This window comes from Heptranchias perlo, chromosome 38 (genome assembly GCF_035084215.1).
Source record: "Heptranchias perlo isolate sHepPer1 chromosome 38, sHepPer1.hap1, whole genome shotgun sequence".
NCBI lineage: Eukaryota > Metazoa > Chordata > Chondrichthyes > Hexanchiformes > Hexanchidae > Heptranchias > Heptranchias perlo.
The window spans coordinates 17050873-17072507 of NC_090362.1; the positions used below are offsets into that span (position 1 = coordinate 17050873).

General features: G+C 44.5%; 1 protein-coding gene across 1 annotated transcript in view; it reads left to right on the forward strand.

Moving 5' to 3' along the window:
- LOC137304823 (collagen and calcium-binding EGF domain-containing protein 1-like) overlaps nt 1-21635 on the forward strand; it is a 122055-nt gene that overhangs the window by 64618 nt on the left and 35802 nt on the right. Inside the window, exon 3 of the mRNA XM_067973561.1 lies at nt 11867-11919. Within this exon, the coding sequence (XP_067829662.1) occupies nt 11867-11919 (53 nt within the window). The remainder of the gene's footprint in view (nt 1-11866; nt 11920-21635) is intronic.

Here is a 21635-nt window from a genome sequence, read left to right on the forward strand (position 1 = left end):
AGAGCTGTTCAATTAGTCCCACTCCCTGCTCTTTCCCTGTAGCCCTGAAAATATTCTCTTTTTCAAGTATTTATTCAATTTACCTTTGTAAGTTATTATTGAATCTGCTTCCACCGCCCTTTCAGGCAGCGCATTCCAGATCATAACAACTCGCTGCTTAAAAAAAATAATCCAGATAAAGCTCCATGATTGATGGGATGGTTTAATAAATGAGTGGATGTTTAGAGTGCAATAGAATGTTGATTACTGCGAATATCTATTTTCAGTCAGGCCTATGATACACTGACAAATGAATCAGAACAGATTCGGCAGACGCTAGTGATTTTGAATTCTGGTCTATTTCCAATAAACAGGACACCTCCGCCGACCGGCATTGATGTGGGGCGGGCAGACCCAAGTTATACTGTCGGCTCTGTGACATTATTCTCTGCCGATTCTCCCGTTGGCTTTCTGCTAACATTGAAAAGGTGGCGAATGAAGTTTAAAAGGTGCTAGAATGAGCCAAGTAAATCATAGAATCATACAGCAGAGAAGGAGGTCCCTGTCAACCCTGCCCCCAATATGCCTTATTCTGAATCAGACTCACTGGGGTAGATTTTGACTTTTGTGCGATAGTGTGAAACGAGCGATAGCGAGTCGACAGCCCGTTTTACGGCTCTTCCGATCGACTTGAACGGAAATAAAAATCAGGAGAGAAGCCTGAAAGGGCAGATTTGATAATAACTTTCAAAAGGGAATTGGACAAATACTTGAAAGGAAATAATTTACAGGGCTATGGGGAAAGAGTTGGGGAGTGGGATTAATTGGATAGCTCTTTTGAAAAGCCGGCATAGGCACGATGGGCCAAATGGCCTCCTATGATACTACATAAAACGGGCTGCTGATTTGCTATCACCCGTTTCACACAATCGCAGAAAATCAAGAGGGGATATTGGGGGCAGGTTTGTCAGTGTTGCCCGGGCATGAAAAGATAAGTTGGCATTAGCAATGTTTCTCACATGTGTGATTGTGTTTACTTATTAATTTAGCAAGCTGTTTTAATGCACGAGCTTCATGGAGACAAATGTGAAAGTGTGTGAGTGTGTTCCTTTCTTCCTTCCATCGTCACGAATGACACGCAGTAAAACGACCATGCAAATCGATAACACAATACTGCGGACGCTGGAAATCTGAAATAAAAACAGAAAATGCTGGAGAGGCTCGTCAAGTCAGGCAGCATCTGTGGAGAGAGAAACAGAGTTACCGTTTCAGGTCGAAGTAACATTAACTCTGTTTCTTTCTTCAGAGACGCTGCCTCACTTGCCGAGCCTTTCCAGCGTTTTCTGTTTTTACGCAAATGAACAAATTCCCCAAATTTCAAGTGTTGGGAATACTGTGACAATGGTCAAATGAGAACACAGATCTCAAACTGCATCATCACCGAAAGTGCCAAACTGGTAAATGTGGCTAGAAAGTTATAAATTAAGGCCCCAAATTTCTCCAAACTTGATAATTTTGTGAAGGGTGTTGCCTCTGCATTTCTGTGGCCAAGTAACTGTGGCTCAATTCTATGGTGCGAAGCAGGTTATAGCAAAGCCAAGACCACTTGGGGATGTTGCAACAAAGCCAAGCAGAATGAACACACTCTGAAGATTGCTGCCAAATCAAATTTGGCTTCACATCATCCAAGTTTACGGAGGCTGTTGCTGAATTGCTAGAATAAGCTCCCCACCCCAAAAAGAAATGGTAACCTCACAGGATTAAAGTAACCCTGCTCCTTCGCTGGCCCTGTATCAGGTACAATTACATGATCCAAAGGGTACTGGGTGAAGAAGATTGTTACTTCAGGCTTTATCCCAACAACTTTACTCCTGAAAATAGCTTGACGGCAGTTTTCTTAAGCAAATTGAGTCTCCTATAAACTTAAAGTTGGATCTTTATTCTTTGCTGAATTATGGTTAGACAATTGACCCTAATCATGGTAAACTGCTAGCTGGAGCTTAACAACAACTTGCATTTATACAGCGTACAAAACATCCCCTACAGAGTAACAGTCGGAGGAACAGACTGCCGAGCCAGGAGAGAGAGAGGGGGGAGAACCGATGGCATGGGTGAAAAGATGGGTTTTGAGAAGTTTTTGTTTTAAAAGGAGAGAAGTAGAGAGGCAGAGGGATTTTGGGAGGCGAGTTCCAGAGAGTAGAGCTTTGGTGGCTGTCCACTCTGCCACTAATAAAGAGGTGAAGTGGAGGGATACACACACAGAGGAGGCCAGAGTTGGAAGACTGAAGGGTGTGGGAAGGGAATAAAGCCTAGAAGAGGCTGATGAAGTATGGTGTAGCAAGGTTATAGAAGGATATGAAATCAAGGATGAGGATTTTAAATTTACTGTATTGGACAGGGGACAGTACACGCCAGGGAGGATGGGGATGATGGGTGAGTGGGGTTTAGTGCTGGGCAAGATTTGGACAGCAATGTTTTGGAGAGTGGATGGAGGAAGGTCGGTGGGAAGGTCATTAGGATAATGGAGTCTGGGCGTGACAAAAGCATGGGTAAGAGTTTCAGCAGCAGAGGGTCTGAAGTAGTGGTGGAGGCAGGCAAAGTTACAGAGTAGAACAGGGGGTTTTGGGTGATGGGGGGGGTGGAGGTGAGGCTTGAAGCTCGGGTCAAACAGGACACCAAGGTTTCAGATGGTTTTGTTCAGCCTGAGAGAGAGGTGGAGTCAGTGGCCAAGGGTAGAGTTGTGACGGGTGGCGAGAATGTTGGCCTTGGGCTTTCCAAGGGAGTTGTGGCTCATCCATGACTTGATGTCTGGCAGGGAGTCTGGCCGAACGAAGGTGGCTTGAAAGCAGCGTGGAGAGGTGGAGCTGTGTGTTATCAGCATACATGTGGAAGCTGATCCCGTACCTATGGATGTTGTTTCCAAGGGGAAAAATGAGGAAAAGGAGGGCCCCCAGGATCGATCCTTGGGGGACTCCAGAGTTGACAGTGTGGGAAAGGGAATCCTGATTCCTTGCTGTAAATTGTATGTATGTATTTTTCAGTCTCTTGGAATGTAACAGATCCTTCAGATGAACCAGATGAGCCTTCTCTCTCCCAGACCTCTGGCTTATGCTCCTCTAAAAATAGCTGCTGCCGTGAAGGCCTCTGAATGAACCCAGGAATATAAAACCCAGAGGTCCTGGGCTGTGAACGGGTATAACATCTCAGCATATGCAGCTGCTGCAGACTCGTTACTTCCTGGCAGTGTGGGTGAGGATGTCAGTGTCACCCTACCCCATGGGCAAAATACATTACTGCCACCCTCTGGTGCTGTTATTGTCAGTCAATGGAAGGGTATGGGAAGACCTGCTAAAAAGACGTGGGAAGTGTAGTCAACTGCAGAAGTGCAGTGGGATCTGCAGGGAACTGATGGCAGCATCGACCTGCAATAATAGTCACTTTTATAATGACCCTTAACCTGACAGCTGATTCATACATCCACTTTAGGTCCATCTATATTGGTCTTTTAAGTCAGATTCAGGCAGTCTGGTGTCTGTCAGATGACTCCTGGTGTTTACGCTGTTAAATCTGGTTTCCACTGGGTCTATATGTCTGCCGCTGGTGTGCAGAAAACAGATTTAACAGCAAAACATCTTCTTCGACAGCACTTCCTAAACCCATGACCTCCATCTCCTAGAAGGACAAGGGCAGCAGGTGCATGGGAACACCACCGCCTCCAAGTTCCCCTCCAAGTCACACACCATCCCGACTTGGAAATATATCGCCATTCCTTCATCGTCGCTTGGTCAAAATCCTGGAACTCCCTAACTAACAGCACCTTCACCACACGGACTGCAGCGGTTCAAGAAGGCGGCTCACCACCACCTTCTCAAGGGCAATTAGAGATGGGCTATAAATGCCGGCCTCGCCAACGACGCCCACATCGTGAGAATGAATTTTTAAAAAGCTGGCTTGCAATTTCTGGAATCCGACTTAAAAGGCCCTAAACTGACTCTGTGACTTTCCTGTTGGGTTCACATCCCTTGTTCCAGGAATGTAAACATGGGGAGCAGATCCTGTGCATATGCACCTTGGGCCTCCGTGTGGCACAGGGAAGCCCAGCATTACTTTGGGGTACAGCACCTGCGACCAAACATAAAACAAGGGGCAAATGACACATGGAGGTGGCTCTCCCTAGGCAGGACTAGTAAAGCCCGTGGGCCATTGACTGCCTTCTTTCCTCTCACACGAGGCCTTTATGGACTGCTCGTGTCTTCCTGCTCGATTCCTGGCTAGCTCAGTTGTGGGATCCGACCAGTGCTCAGAACGTAAGTAAAGCCAGGGACGACAGAAATCCAAAAAGTGGTCCCTTTGGTACTTGACCCTCCCGTCACAATGCCACAATGTCTAAACATATCCTAAAGAACCCCAAATACTTTAATTGTTAACCTTGTTGAGCAATCACAGAATTTTGCGAATATCTTTACTTTTTTAATGCATTCAACACATCGTCTTATTGCCTTTCCACTTGTTTGATATCCCATTTGTACGTAATGAATGGAAAGGGCACTATTCAAACCATGGGAAGCGAGCAGTAGAGAGTAGTTAATGAGCAACACTTGCCTAATGTTCGCAGCAACACGGGCCAATTAACTGATAGTGGACTATCGATATGAACTTTTGTATACAAGGGTCAGGGTTCTCGATGAGGACAATGGAATAGAGTTCCATACACGGGAGGAATAGTGCTTGAAGCTTTCAGGTGTCCTGCAGAGACTTCTTGGGTAAGTACTGAGGGTTGAGATGCTGCTGTGGCAGTTCTCGTGTGTTCCTGCCATAAATGAGGAGGTCAGGTTTCCACCAGCAGCGTCCTGTGGTACAGTCTAGCCACGGTCCTGTTGAGGACTAGCAATGTGGCCACATCATAGTATCATCATCATCACAGTAGTTACAGCACAGGAGGAGGCCATTCGGCCCATCATGCCTGTGCCAGCTCTTTGAAAGAGCTATCCATTCCCCTGCTCTTTCCCCATTGCCCTGGAAATTTTTTCCCTTCAAATATTTATCCAATTCCCTTTTGAAAGTCACTATTGAATCTGCTTTCACCACTCTTTCATAACAACTTGCTGCGCAAAAAAATGTTTCCTCATGTCGCCTCTGGCTCTTTTCCCGATCATCTTAAATCTGTGTCCTCTGGTTACCAATCCTTCTGCCACTGGAAACAGTTTCTCCTTATTTACTCTATCAAAACCGTTCATGATTTAGAACATCTCTATTAAATCTCCTCTCAACCTTCTCTGCTCTAAGGAGAACAACCCCAGCTTCTCCAATCTCTCCACATGACTGAACTCCCTCATCCCTCCTACGTTGTGGAGGCTGGATTCTGGCACGGAGAAAGTGGTCATCGTGAGTCCTCAGTCCACATGACTTTGGACTGTAGAAAGTCCAGGGATAAAAACAGCTGTCTGCCAAACAGGGTTACAGTGTTCCATTCCTTAAGCTATTGCTATCTTCTTTGTTTATAACCTTATCACTTTTGGGTTCCTTCCAGTGGATTCCTCAGACTATTGTACAAGGAACAGAGCTATGTTCGCCAATCATAGAAATTTGAATATCTCCAACTTTTCTGACCATTTCATTGCCTTCCCTTTTGTTTTATACTCCATTTGTATGTGCAACTACTTCCAGAGAAAGAAAAAAGACTTGCATTTATATAGCGCCTTTTATGACCTCAGGACATCCCAAAAGGCTTTACAGCCAATGAAGTATTTTGAAGTGTAGTCACTGTTGTAATGTAGGAAACACTGCAGCCAATTTGCGCACAGCAAGATCCCACAAACACCAATGCAATAATGACCAGATAATCTGTTTTTAGTGATGTTGGTTAAGGGATAAATATTGGCCAGGACACTGGAGGGAACTCCCCTGCCCTTCTTTGAAATAGTACCAAGGGATCTTTCACACCCACCTGACAGGGCAGAAGGGCGTCAGTTTAATGTCTCATCCGAAAGATGGCACCTCTGACAGTGCAGCACTCCAGTGGTACTGCACTGGGAGTGTCAGTCTAGATTTTGTGCTCACGTCTCCAGAGTGGGACGTGAACCCACAACCTTCTGACTCAGAGGCATAAATATAAATGCAAGTCTTTCTTTTCCTGGCCTGTATGTCTCAGGACCACACTGGTTGGTGGAGCTTGCTCTGCTGGATTTGGACTTTGATTGTTGTAAGTCATGGAGTAAAATTTCTGCCAGGGTTCCCTTGATCCCCCACTGTGTCCGGCAGGAGATTGGCAGGAACACCAGAGCCATAATAGCTGTTCATGCTGTTTTATCGAGATGTACCCTAATCGTCCAGTGAAATTCTGGGTGATTAGAAAACCCCCTCAGAGATTACAATTTGTATTTCGATGGGGCGGGAGGGGGGGTGAGCAGTATGCTTTAGCGTCTTTTTTTTCCCTCCAATTTCCTCCCTTATCTCCTCTACTGGAGGTGTTGATCCTCTCAGTGGGGTAGGGTCACTCTCCAGTGCCTCACCCAAGCCCTCATTATTCGTGCCTGAGCTACGACAGTGAACGCCAACAGACCGTCGTGTTGTGGAGGTCGTTACCATCAAGACCAACCCTCATGTTCACATGGTTCAGGTCTCTCGGTTTTTGATGGCACCAAAATCCAGGTTTTATTGGCATTTTCCGTGTCGGAGCTGGAGCAAAATTGGTTGGAATCTCTGCAATTTTCTGACGGTTCGTTTGACAATGTCTCTGTTTTGGATCATTCAGGGCTAGATAGGAGGCGTGATTGGTCATGTACAAGTCCAGACAGTGAACGATGGCGGTGAGTGGGTGGATACCACAGCTGAGTCCTGTCCTGTCCTCACTTGAATCCCATGTGCCTGTATCAGACGGCGGGGCCAAAAGGACTGGGAGTGGGATCCGAAGGTTTACCCATGTGGAACTATTATCATCTCCATGAAAAAGCTGGTACAAGTGGGAAGCGTTGTTAAAGCATTTTGGATATTTTCTCAGTTTTCTTGTTCAAAGAGAGGGGAGTGGGTTTAATCCCATTGAGTAGAATCCCTAATTGTAAACTTTGCACTAGTAAGTGTAGGAAATCTTCCACTCATGACTGCCAAAAGAAAATAAGCCCCTTTGTATCTTTCCCCGGCCAAGTGATGTTAAAAAGTCGTCGATTAGCAGCACTGTGGAAAATTACTGTTTGAAAGCAAATAGCCCTGAGGTGTGCAGCAGATCAGTCTTTGATTTGAAGGCTGGTGAAATCATAAGCCAACCACATTCCCTCATTTTTGGTTACCTTTCTCCTTCCATCTTTTCGGGAGCAGGGAGGATGATTTTCTCGTTTAACCATCTGTGCGCTGAATGTTCATTGACTTGTGTGAAATATAAATGGTTTTCTCCTCCCCTGGAGTGACACTCGTAACTCATCCGCATTTGTCAAAAAATTGCTCAAATTTGTTTGAGGTGAGCAGTATGCGTTAGCGTCTTTTTTTCTTCCTCCAATTTCCTCCCTTATCTCCTCTACTGGAGGTGTTGATCCTCTCAGTGGGGTACGGTCACTCTCCAGTGCCTCACCCAAGCCCTCATTATTCGTGCCTGAGCTACGACAGTGAACGCCAACAGACTGTCGTGTTGTGGAGGTCGTTACCATCAAGACCAACCCTCACGTTCACATCCCATTGATGTTCCATAAAACTGCCGAATTTTCTTCAACAATGATCACATCGACAAAAGGCCACTGCGTGTAGCAGTGTTTTGAAGAGAAGAAAGTTGGGGGGGGGTGGTCACAAGGCTGTTATTAAACAAGATCCTTTAACCCTGGATTTCAGAAGCACGAATGAAGGTCTCTTTTCTCTTAAGGTGGTGAAATGTCAGAAGAGAATATGAGGTTGACTGAAAACTCAACTGGGCATTTAAATAGGTAGGCTTAGATCTAAGATGCCGAACACAGACTATTTACTTATGAAATACTGTTGGTGCAGGCTCCCAGCGCAGCTGGGAGGAACCCCTGTGTAAACTTGGGAGGTTCACTCAGGTGAGCAGACAGGAAGCTGCAGGAAGAAGTGAAGATGGTGGATGAAGAGCAATATAAAAGCAGCTATATGCTCCCCGTCTTCATTTGATTTGTTTGTAAAGTCACTCCTCTAACTCATTCTGTCCCAGGACTTTAAAATGGTGAAAATCCTCCCCTCCCTCAGTCTCCCCTTCCGTCTACAATTTACAAGCTTTGAAAAGCCAAGTTTGGCATTGCCCAACCACAGTGCTTCTGGGCTGATCTCATCCTTTGTCCCACTCTTTCCAACCTTGGTGTTTTTGCCCCATGGCCCTTCACCCAAGATTGTCAACCTAAAAAGAAACTTGCTTTTTAATGAAGAAGCTTGCTTTTTAATGATAAATCGCAGCCACAAACCTCCGCACGAGATGGCGATGCAAAAATTTGAAATCACAAAAAAAAGGAAGTCACTTTGGTTCAGCAAAGCCAGCCTCAGCGATTGACGTGTGTGATGAAATGGTTTCTGTCGCCCTAAACTCAGTGTCTGTCAGTACGAGTCACATTAACTGCTCATCATAAAAAGGGAGATGCCAGTCCAAACTAAACAGAGTCACAGGCATCTCCTGAAGCTTCACATATGGGCTCTGACACAGAGGAGTCGCTGGTTTTGCAGAACTTGTGCTCCACCTTGTGGACAATCCCCAGTTCTGTCGTCACCTTCTTCAGCACCTGCATGGCCAACAGCAACGCACCCGCTGTTAGTCTATTGGCTGCAATGAGGTTATTTTGGCAGACAGATCCTTTTGAACATTAAAAGTTTTTGTAATGATAAAAACACCTTTGGTCTGCTGTTTTATTTTGCTGTATCCTCAACGTATAGTTACACCAGCCCTTGTCAAAATCATTTTATGGGACTGTTGTCAGATGTATTTTTGTGTTGTTTGACTTGGCAGTAATCAGAATCACCAGCTTGTATATGACAGGAGGTCATTTACTCATCCGTTATTTTGCTTTCTACTTTCTTGCTGCGTCTCCTTCTTCTTAATCAGTTATGACTGACTAGCTCTTCATCTGTACCAGCCTCCATCCAAAATGGCTCCTGATATTGTTCTAATGAGATCACCATGGAAAATTGGGTAGAAACAGCACACTTCCAGTCCAGTCGGTCTGAAAACCACCAATAACCATTGTGGCATAAATAACTCCCAACATCGGTAAATCAAGGCATGTGTATGAGTATCAAGTATTCCCAGGACAAATACAGCACAGCCAACTTCAAACTAAGCTCCCTCTATTCTGCCCCAATGACACAGTTTAGCTCCAACCTCAGAAGAGTATCTCCCAGTCCCAGTGTAAGGTTTCAGTGTCACCGCCTTCTTCAATGAAATTGCCAGGTTAAGCGCAGTCTTGCGTTATAAACTTATGCTTCCCTGCAACAGATTTTGAGGCTTCCTGAATCTCTTTCACATTGGGTGCTTCCAACTAGAAGACAGAGGAGATCGTTATCCTGGGTGTCTTGACTGGATTCAAGGTCAACAACGACTTGTATTTATATAGCGCCTTAAACGTCCCAAGGCGCTTCACAGGAGCGATCAAACAAAATTTGACACCGAGTCACATAAGGAGACCTTAGGACAGGTGGCCAAAAGCTTGGTGAGAGGGGTAGGTTTTAAGGAGCGTCTTAAAGGAGGAGAGAGAGTTGGAGAGGCTTAGGCAGGGAATTCCAGAGTTATGGCCGAGAAGGCACGGCCGCCAATGGTGGGGCGATGGAAGTGGGGGATGCGCAAGAGGCCAGAATTGGAGGAACATAGAGTTCTTGGAGGGTTGTAGGGCTGGAGGAGGTTAGAGAGATAGGTCCAACCTATTTTTAATACACTCATTAACACATTTGTGAATCAGATTAGGAAAGATCTAAATTACATTATTCAAATTGCGATTTAATTTTCTCCGAAGCTTCTCCCCTGAAGTTGGTAGGGCTTAGGAACAGGAATGGGCCATTCAGTCCCTTGAGCCTGTTCTGCCATTCAATGAGATCATGGCTGATCTGTATCCTAACTCCATCTATCCGCCTTGGCTCTATATCCCTCAATACCCTTGGCAAGCAAAACAAAAAAATCTAGGACAGAGTTCCAGATTTGCAAAAAGGCCTCCAGTACTCATCAAAGTAGTTATCTTTCACCCATGAGCCTAGGCAGTGAATATTGACAGGCTTTTCATCCAAAGGAGGCATTGTAACCAAGCCCATTCTTGCCCTAACCTTGCACTTTCCAGCAAGACCACTGGACAGCGATTGGGAGCCCAGTCTGATCGCCTTCTCCCCAACAAACCCCCCGCCCCTCCCCCCCAACCCAGGAGCTCTGAGCTTCAGCCCAGATCGGCAAACTCAGCACAGAAGTGGGTGGGGGGAGAGTAACACTTCCAATTTGGTCTGGAGTACGCTCCTCCAGGCAGCCTTTGGAATTTCAATCCAGGAGTGAAGAACATACCCTTCGCCATGCCGCCGCTGGCTTCTTTTCTGTTTATTTTCTTGGGAAACGGAGAAGGAAAGAGAGAACGGGCTTTTGGAAGCAGTCCCTCTGATCGTTCACTGATTGCTGAATGGGATCTTCAGTCTTTGCGAAAAGTTTCAACAACCACAAATATCCACCAACATAACTTTGAATCTGCTCTACTGAGGAACCAGTTTTATTAATTTTGGCCGTGCAGTTTCTCCATTTTACCGTGTTATTTTACAGGAGCCCCACATCAGCCTCCCTCATTAATCAACCTATAAATAGCTTGAACTTTATAAAAAAAACATTTTTGAACTATTTCTTTCATGAATTTTGTGCTCAAAGGAAGCATTTCTATTTTGTACAGTTTTAGCATCCAGCACTCCCAGGTCCTGAATAGCAATTATACAGGGAGTAAACCTCACTACTCTGTTCCGACATGCAAGAATTTTGCATCACCATCCCCATGATTCCTTCAGCAATAATTGTCTGAGGGTGAAGCTTTTTAGCATTAAGTAATTCTGCTTCTCTCAAGGGCTCAGCTGCTAACAAAGTCACAGATGTTGTTCCATCCCCAGCTTCTTCATCCTGTACCTTGCATTTATATAGCGCCTTTCACGACCTCAGGACGTCCCAAAGCCCTTTACAGCCAATCAAGCACTTTTTGAAGTGCAGTCACTGTTGTAATGTAGGAAACGCAGCAGCCAATTTGCACAGAGCAAAGTCCCACAAACAGCAATGAGATAATGACCAGATAATCTGATTTAGTGATGTTGGTTGTGGGATAAATATTGGCCGGGACACCGGGGAGAACTCCCCTGTTCTTCTCTGAAATAGCACCATGGGATCTTTTATCATTGAATCATAGGATGATACAGAACAGAATTTGGCCATTCAGCCCATCATGCCTCTTTGAAAGAGCTATCCGATTAGTCCCTTTCCCCAAAGTCCTGCAAACTTTTCCCCTTCAAATATTTATCCTACTGCCTTTTGAAAGTTATTGTTGAATCTGCTTCTACCACCATTTCAGGTCGTGCGTTCCAGATCATAACAACTCTGCGTAAAAAATGTTCACATCCACTTGAGAGGACAGACGGTGCCTCGGTTTAACGTCTCATCCAAAAGACGGCACCTGCGACAGTGCTGCACTGAAGTGTCAGCCCAGATTACGTGCTCTAATCCTGGAGTAGGGGCTTGAAACCAAAATTTTCTGACTCAAGAGGTGACAGTGCTACCAAACGAGCCAAACCGAGACAGCCAGAGAGATTTTCCTAGTGTGAGAAATGATGCATCTTAGGGCCCTGTGCCACTACATGGGCTAGCTCTGTAACTCAGATCGGAATTCACAGCATTGAAAATTATAGATTCAGTTTGCATTCATCCTAATTTTTGTGTTTGTTTTCCTACACGCAGGAAGAAATGTTGCAAGGGTTACAGATTTGTGCTTGGCCAGTGCATTGCTGAAGGTAAGTTGTGTATCGTTTATTCATCTGTAGTGAAAGTCCCTCAGCACCTGCATGGTTACGGTAACTAAAATGTATTTGAATGTGTTGAATGAATGGTTATTTCCCTTCAAGTTATTGACCCCCCCACCACCCCCCCAAGATTAGTGGTAGATGACTGAGTCCCACACCATGGGGAGCAAATTTAATCGAACTCACCTGGCAGGAAACAGGGTCCAATGTTGGATTTACACCCCGTCCGATTTTACTCTCTACTGACTTCAACGGAGAGTAAGAAAGAAAAAGAAAAGACTTACATTCATATAGCACCTTTCATGACCTCGGGATGTCCCAAACCTCTTTACAACCAATGAAGTACTTTTTGAAGTGTAGTCACTGTTGTAATGTAAGAAACGTGGCAGCCAATTTGTGCACAGCAAGGAGCAATATTGGGCAAGGCGTAAAACCAGCCTTCGACCCGATCCCATGGCCCAGCGCGTTAGATTAAAATTACCCCCCAGTATGTCACAGTATTATTGCTTTAATGGAGATAGAGAGAGTTCATTACAAAGTTGTTACTCAGGTAGTATAATGTGTATGATGGATGTTGAACTCTTGTTTTTGACTTGTGTATGGCTAAAGGCGCAAAAATATTCAAATATATCTCACTCCCCCCTCAACCCACTTCAAAAAAAAGTAATACAACTCATGACAGTACCAGCAAATAACATGTAAATTGGAGGGTATGCTCTTTTATAAAGAACAGGAGTATTATACCGTACAATGCACAATGTATTATTCTGCTGCTAAGGTGTACCTGCATGCTTCTAAGGTCACAAAGCCTAATTGCTGTAAATTGGCACATTCGTAGGTCAATTCGAGTACATCCTGAGGTTCTTTCATTCATCCTTCGACAGCAGCAACAACTTGCATTTATATAGCGCCATTAACGTAGTAAAATGTCCTAAGGCGCTTCACAGGAGCGATTATCAAACAAAGTTTGACACCGAGCCATATAAGGAGATATTAGGACACGTGACCAAATGCTTGGCCAAAGAGGTAGGTTTTAAGGAGTGTCTTAAAAGAGGAGAGAGAGGTGGAGAGATTTAGGGAGGGAACTCCAGAGCTTAGGGCCTAGACAGCTGAAGGCACGGCCGCCAGTGGTGGGGCGAAGGGAGTGCGGGATGCACAAGAGGCCAGAGTTCTCGGAACACAGAGTTCTCGGAGGGTTGTAGGGCTGGATTAGGTTATAGAGATTGGGGGGGGCGAGGCCATGGAGGGATTTGAACACGAGGATGAGAATTTTAAAATCAAGGCATCGATGGACTGGGAACCAATATAGGTCAGCGAAGGAATGATGGACAAACGGGAGTTGGAATCCGGGCAGCAGGGTTTCGGATGAGCTCAAGTTCATGGAGGGTGGAAGATGGGAGGCCGGCCAGAAGAGCGTTGGAATTGTTGAGTCTGGAGGTAATAAAAGCGTGGATGAGGGTTTCAGCAGCAGGTGGGCTGAGGTAGGGGCGGAGACAGGCGATATTACGGGGGTATAAGTAGGCGGTCTTTGAGATGGAGCGGGATGGGGTGAGAAGTTCAGCTCCGGGTCAAATCAACAGATTTCTTTTTACATTTCAGATTGATCTCGCAGCAAGTCATAAATAGGTCAGCAAATTGAAAAATAGGAACATATTGGAAAAACTCAGAGCAAGTGGTGCAAAAAGAGATTGAAATCAGAGCCAGAAAAATGTTGGCGTCTGATGTTGCTGAGGTTCAGATAGAGATTGGCTTGGTTTCATCGAAGGGGGCACTAGCTGTTTCTTTAGAACAATGTGTGTGGCTTGGACAGAAATTACTACACTTGGGAAGAAAAAAATAATAATTTCCTTGGAAAATCAACGAGTCTGAGCCTTGCTATTCCTTTCATGCATCATTAGAATTTCTTTTCCTCTGAACTCAGCAATTCCTTGTCGATTTAATATAGTACGACAATCTGTACACTGGAATTTTCTTTTCCACAGAAAGTTACATACATTACATAGAATTTACAGCACAGAAACAGGCCCAACTGGTTTATGCCGGTGTTTATGCTCCACACGAGCCTCCTCCCACCTTACTTCATCTCACCCTATCAGCATATCCTTCTATTCCTTTCTCCCTCATGTGTTTATCTAGCTTCCCCTTAAATGCATCCATGCTATTTGTCACAACTACTCCTTGTGGTAGCGAGTTCCACATTCTAAACACTCTCTGGGTAAAGAAGTTTCTCCTGAATTCCCTATTGGATTTATTAGTGACTACCTTATATTTATGACCTCTAGTTTTGGACTCCCCCACAAGTGGAAACATTTTCTCTACATCTGCAAGCGTTATTTTTTTCAGCAAATTCCGACCTATTATATCTCATCCCAGCGTTGTAATCAGTGATGAATCATTCAAAACCTTTACATCCATTGAATACCAACTATCAACGTGTTTTAAAAGATGAATAATGGTGCAGGCCGTACGAGCTGATGTCAACCTGATACCTCATGTGTTCAGCCAAAAGGCCAATCTAATTCATCTGGAAGTTGCAGCAATCAGGCACGAACTTGGCAGCGCAAATTCTGCCGAGTTGCACACACTGATCGCATACAAAGTTGAAACTGTACCTCTTGTTTTGCGCTCATATAAGTTTGGAGGTTCTGCTGTCGTGAAGTCCAAACAAGCAAAGATTGCTTAAGGTGTCCAAGAATCCCACACTGACATTCAATCTGTTGATGTGGAGATGCCGGTGATGGACTGGGGTGGACAAATGTAAGGAGTCTTACAACACCAGGTTATAGTCCAACAGCTTTATTTAAAATCACAAGCTTTCGGAGGTTTTCTCCTTCGTCAGGTGAGTGTGGGATTCCATGAAAGGTACCGCATATGTATAAGGAATCTTACAACACCAGGTTATAGTCCAACAGTTTTATTTGAAAATCACAAGCTTTCGGAGGCTTTCTCCTTCATCAGGTGACGAAGAAGAAAGCATCCTTTCCTGCAACGTATGCATACGTTGCAGGAAAGGATGCCCCTGAGCACGGTACATCGGCGAGACCATGCAGACACTGCGACAACGGATGAACGGACGCCGCGCAACAATCGCCAGACAGAAGGGTTCCCTCCCAGTTGGGGAACACTTCAGCAGTCAAGGACATTCAGCCACCGATCTTCGGGTAAGTGTTCTCCAAGGCGGCCTTCGAGACACAAGACAACGCAAAATCGTCAGGCAGAAATTGATAGCCAAGTTCCGCACCCATGAGGACGGCCTCAACCGGGATCTTGGGTTCATGTCACGCTACACGTAACCCCACCAGCGAAAAAAAGTTATCTGTTTTTAATACAACTGATCATTCTCTCTCTTTCTCTTCCTTTCGGATGTTTCTCTCTCTCTCTCTCTCTGTCTTTGGGTTCTGACCGTTTGTATATTCAGTAGTCTTGTATGTAATGTCTCTCTGTCTGAACACTATTCAACTCCTTTGATTGCCTTGACAATGGGCAGTTGGAAAGATTATCTGTAATCACCAGGCATTGTTCTCTGACTATATATGCGGTACCTTTCATGGAATCCCACACTCACCTGACGAAGGAGAAAGCCTCCGAAAGCTTGTGATTTTAAATAAAGCTGTTGGACTATAACCTGGTGTTGTAAGACTCCTTACATCCAATCTATTGAGCAGCTAAAGAAAAAAAAAGAACTTGTATTTATAGCGCACCTTTCATGACCTCAGGACGACCCAAAGTGCTTTGCAGCCAATGAAGTGTAGTCAGTGTTGTAATGTCACCATGAGAAATCCAAAACAAATCAACATTCTAGAAAGTGATAGTACATTCTGCCATGGGGTATGTCAATTGGTCATGACGGAGTTGCTTTTGGGACAAGGCAGTGGACATTTACATTTGTCTGCATATTTGAAAAGGAGTTACGGTTTTAGATATTTCTGTCAGCAGGATTGTTGGGTGCATTACAGCTGAAAACAAATCACTACTTGGTATCTGAGGGCGTCTGGCACTTGTGACACTGTAGCCCAGCACAATTAACCTCTTCACAAGAGAAAACAGGGAGAAAAGGAAACATAGGTGACGTACAAATTCCAACTTCTGAGGACAGTACATCCGAAAAGTTTTTACCTAGAATTACATAGAATTTACAGCACAGAAACAGGCCATTCGGCCCAACGGGTCTATGCTGGTGTTTACGTTCCACATGAGCCTCCTCTCTCCCTACTTCATCTAATCCTGTCAGCATATCTTCTATTCTTTTCTCCCTCATGTACTTATCTAGCTTCCCCTCGAATGTATTAATGTTATTCGCCTCAACTATTCCATGTGGTAGCGAGTTCCACGTTCTCACCACTTTTTGGGTACAGAAGTTTCTCCTGAATTCTTTATTGGATTTGTTGGTGACTATCTTAGATTTATTCTGTGGGTTGCTAATCTGTCACGGACAAAAGTTTCACACGCTCACCCTACTACTAGAACAGAATCCACATTGAAAATCCATCGGCTGTTCCTTAGCCCATGCAATTAATCATCCCTTTTGAATTACATCGATCTCTCTTCCGCACGTCATGCATGCTCCTCCTTGTTTATGAGGCAGCATGAACATGACGATTGTAGCAGAAATAAGATAGTAACAGTCGTCAACCCAGCCAAGACTGACAAACACTTCTGCTTGGAGAAGGCAGATTGCAAGCGTCAGCTGAAATTGGGACCCAAATTTGGGTTTCCGTGTTGTGACCCAAATTTTGAAATTCCTGGTGAATGCGATTTCATCGGAGAATCATCATTGCAATCTGATTCTTAACGTCGAATTAATAGTTATTTTGCGTTTCTTTTCAAACACCATTTCTGTCAAGTGTTTCTGGTAACTGGCTAGATATGGACGTCTTTTGTGAGAGAGTTGTTCAATGCATCCATCCTCGGCAGTAAAAATCCAGTTAAAGTGAAAAGAAAAACATCTGGCATTGCATAGGCGTTAAACACTGGGATGTTTGTTCTGGCATTTATAGCTCACAAAGCAGGATTAGGTTTGCTTTCATAGACCAGGTTCAAAGCCTCTTTTGCTTTCTAATGAGACACTTGTTTTCATATCTGGTGACTCCCAGCTAAATATCATTACTCTGTATCATTGGCTTCAAAGTTATTATGAAACTTGTAAAACAATTTGCTGAAGTGTTAAAATGACCCTTTTCAAAAGCCTTGAGAAACTATTGGAAAAGCTGACAAAAATTCCAGCACACCAGTCACCACTGTACCAAGTACAGTTCTCATGGTTCATCTGCAACCAGAAATACGCATGTCCTATGCAATTTTTCTGTCAGGCAAAAGAAGTCAAAACAGGCTGATGTCAGGAAGCATTTCTTCACTCAAAGGGTAGTGGAAATCTGGAACTCTCTCCCCCAAAAAGCTGTTGAGGCTGGGGGTCAATTGAAAATTTCAAAACTGAGATAGAATTTTGTTAGGCACGGGTATTAATGGAACCAAGGCAGGTAATTGGAGTTGAGATACAGATCAGCCAGGAATTGAATCCAATTTTCAGGCTCGAGGGACTCCTGCTCCGATGGAACCTGTATTCTGTATTCTGTTGAATAGCTGCACTGCCATCTACCTTTAAACCACTGGGTGGGGCTGCTCACTGTTGTCATGTCACTGAGGTAAACACTATTGTTCCAAAAGACCAGTCATGCTGCTACTGCATCTTCAATGTTATACGGAAATGTTGGACAAATGCTAGGTGTCAGATTTCAGTCGCAAACTGTGAACATTGCGTCACACCAAAGATGTGAAGGTGTGTAACAGTGAGATAAATGGAACTGTTGCTATCCCAGGATCCATAGCAAGAACAAAAACCCTCTATTGAAAGAATAGTGCAGTTTTAATAGAGGTCTTTCACTCCTGCTATGGATGCTGGAAAAGCCATGACTCCATAAGTGTTCGCTTGCTTTCTCTCAATGTCCAGCAACAGAAAGCCAAGGAAATGACAGGGATTAATGACACTTTCCGCACACATGTGAGATCACGGTTTCGAGGTGGAAGGTCGTGAGATCATGATATCACAAATCTCTCGGCAAACACAGGAGAGTTGGTCGCCAAGAGCAGTCGGCAACCTAAACCTACAATGGGACTGAATAATATTTTCACTATGAATTATTAATTAATGGTTAGACTTCATAAGCTATCAAACATGAATCATCCATCAAAAGTCTAGTGTTTGCAGTAAGAGTGAAGGACGACCTCAGGACGTCCCAAAGCGCTTTACAGCCAATGAAGTAATTTTGAAGTGTGGTCACTGTTGTAATGTAGGAAATGCGGCAGCCAATTTGTGCACAGCAAGCTCCCACAAACAGTAATGAGATAATGACCACATCATGCACACATACACACAGATGTGCATGCGCGCACATACACACACATGTGCATGCACGCACATGCACGCACGCACACGCGCATACACACACACACACACACACACACACAGACAAATTCTATTTTCCCAAAATCATCCTCATAATTTATTGGCTTACTTGCTGTTGGACGTCACTACCTTTGCAAATATTTAGCAAATAATGAGGCTACTGATTGGGCTTTGGGATGAATCAGCACCACGGAGCAAGCAGTACACTGGAAAACTATTGTTGTTGTCAGGTGCGAAAAATTTTCAATTGTGAAAGATGTGACTAGGAACAGCTTAAAAGGTCAAGGAGGAAATAAATCAATCTGCAGTAGGGGTGAGATAACAGGAGGCACAAAGGGATATCTGTCATGAAAGTTAAATTGTTTACAACAAATCTTTGTGATGGTGAATAGATCTAAAGGTGGCTGGTAGGAGGGGGAGGTTATTATTAATCATTTGTCTGCACGTTCAAAGCTGCCTAGACTGTCTGCCAGCAAACTTCCATGGCACTAGCCTGATACTTAAGGCCTTAAGGAAGTGTTTGGGTCTCTTTGTTTTTTGTTTGCACAATGATTACATTGATAAACAATAAGGCCCACTTATATTGGGGAGCTGCTCCTACTTGCACTTGAACCTTGACTCCATAGGACGGGATTAAAAGCATTATTGGGCGCAACTGGGAAAGTTCTCTGCAACGCCTCGATTTTGAAATTCTCATCCTTGTGTTCAAATCCCTCCATGGCCTCACCCCTCCCCATCTGTTGTGGGGAAAATGCTGGAGTCTATAATTAAGGATAGAGTGACTGAACACCTTGAGAATTTTCAGTTAATCAGAGAGAGCCAGCATGGATTTGTGAAAGGTAGGTCGTGCCTGACAAACCTGATTGAATTTTTTGAAGAGGTGACTAAAGTAGTGGACAGGGGAATGTCAATGGATGTTATTTACATGGACTTCCAGAAGGCATTTGATAAGGTCCCACATAAAAGACTGTTAGCTAAGATAGAAGCCCATGGAATCGAGGGAAAAGTACGGACTTGGTTAGGAAATTGGCTGAGCGAAAGGCGACAGAGAGTAGGGATAATGGGTAAGTACTCACATTGGCAGGATGTGACTAGTGGAGTCCTGCAGGGATCTGTCTTGGGGCCTCAATTATTCACAATATTTATTAACGACTTAGATGAAGGCATAGAAAGTCTCATATCTAAGTTTGCCGATGACACAAAGATTGGTGGCATTGTAAGCAGTGTAGATGAAAACATAAAATTACAAAGAGATATTGATAGATTGGGTGAATGGGCTAAACTGTGGCAAATGGAATTCAATGTAGACAAATGTGAGGTCATCCACTTTGGATCAATAAGGGATAAAAACAGTGGATGTCCAAAGGTACTTGGGGGTTCAGGTACATAGATCATTGAAGTGTCATGAACAGGTGCAGAAAATAATCAATAAGGCTAATGGAATGTTGGCCTTTTTATCCAGAGGACTGGAGTACAAGGGGGCAGAAGTTATGCTGCAGCTATACAAAACCCTGGTTAGACCGCACCTGGAGTACTGAGAGCAGTTCTGGGCACCGCACCTTCGGAAGGACATATTGGCCTTGGAGGGAGTGCAGCGTAGGTTTACTAGAATGATACGGGGACTTCAAGGGTTAAGTTACGAGGAGAGATTACACAAATTGGGGTTGTATTCTCGAGAGTTTAGAAGGTTAAGGGGTGATCTGATCGAAGTTTATAAGATATTAAGGGGAACAGATAGGGTGGATAGAGAGAAACTATTTCCGCTGGTTGGGGATTTTAGGAGTAGGGGGCACAGTCTAAAAATTAGAGCCAGACCTTTCAGGAGTGAGATTAGAAAACATTTCAACACACAAAGGGTTGTAGAAGTTTGGAACTCTCTTCCGCAAACGGCAATTGATACTAGCTCAATTGCTAAATTTAAATCTGAGATAGATAGCTTTTTGGCAACCAAAGGTATTAAGGGATATGGGCCAAAGGCAGGTATATGGAGCTAGATCACAGATCAGCCATGATCTTATCAAATGGCGGAGCAGGCATGAGGGGTTGAATGGCCTACTCCTGTTCCTATGTTCCTATCTCTGTAACCTCCTCCAGCCCGACAACCCTCTGAGTTCTCTGCGCTCCTCCAATTCTGGCCTCTTTGCCCATTGCCAATTTCCTTTGCTCCACCATTGGCGGCCATTCCTTCAGCTGTGTAAGTCCTAATCTCTGGAATTCCCTTCCTAAACCTCTCCACCTCCCCCTCCTCCTTTAAGACGCTCCTTGAAACCTATCTCTTTGACCAAGCTTTTGACCATCTGTCCTAATATCTTCTTACGTGGCACGGTCCAATTTTGTTTGATAACACTCCTATGAAGTGCCTGGGGACATTTTACTGCGTTAAAGGTGCTATATAAATGCAAGTTGTTGTTGCATTTGCATGCACAGTTGCTAGTAAGTTGCGTCTGTGATTTGAAGGTTTTGTCAGTGACAGTTCCTCGGTATTGAATGTGAGGGGGCTAAGGAGGATGAAGGTCTCTGAAGGCCAGTAATTTGAAAACTCTAGAGACTTGAGCACAAAATCCGGTGCCATCTTTTGGATGAGACGTTAAACCGAGGCCCCGTCTGCCCTCTCAGGTGGAGGTAAAAGATCCCATAGCCCTACTCGAAGAAGAGCAGGGGAGATCTCCCTGGTGTCCTGTCCAATATTTATCCCTCAACCAACTTCATTAAAAAAACAGATGATCTGATCATTTATCTCATTGCTGTTTGTGGGACATTGAGGTGCGGAAATTGCTGAAATCAAGAGCAAAGTGATGGAAGGTGTCGTCGAAAGTGCTATCAAGCGGCACTTACTCACCAATAACCTGCTCACTGATGCTCAGTTTGGGTTCTGCCAGAACCACTCGGCCCCAGACCTCATTACAGCCTTGGTCCAAACATGGACAAAAGAGCTGAATTCCAGAGGTGAGGTGAGAGTAACTGCCTTTGACATCAAGGCAGCATTTGACCGAGTGTGGCACCAAGGAGCCCTAGTAAAATTGAAGTCATTGGGAATCAGGGGGAAAACTCTCCAGTGGCTGGAGTCATACCGAGCACAAAGGAAGATGGTAGTGGTTGTTAGAGGCCAATCATCTCAGCCCCGGGACATTGCTGCAGGAGTTCCTCAGGGCAGTGTCCTAGGCTCAACCATCTTCAGCTGCTTCATCAATGACCTTCCCTCCATCATAAGGTCAGAAATGGGGATGTTCGCTGATGATTGCACAGTGTTCAGTTCCATTCGCAACCCCTCAGATAATGAAGCAGTCCGTGCCCGCATGCAGCA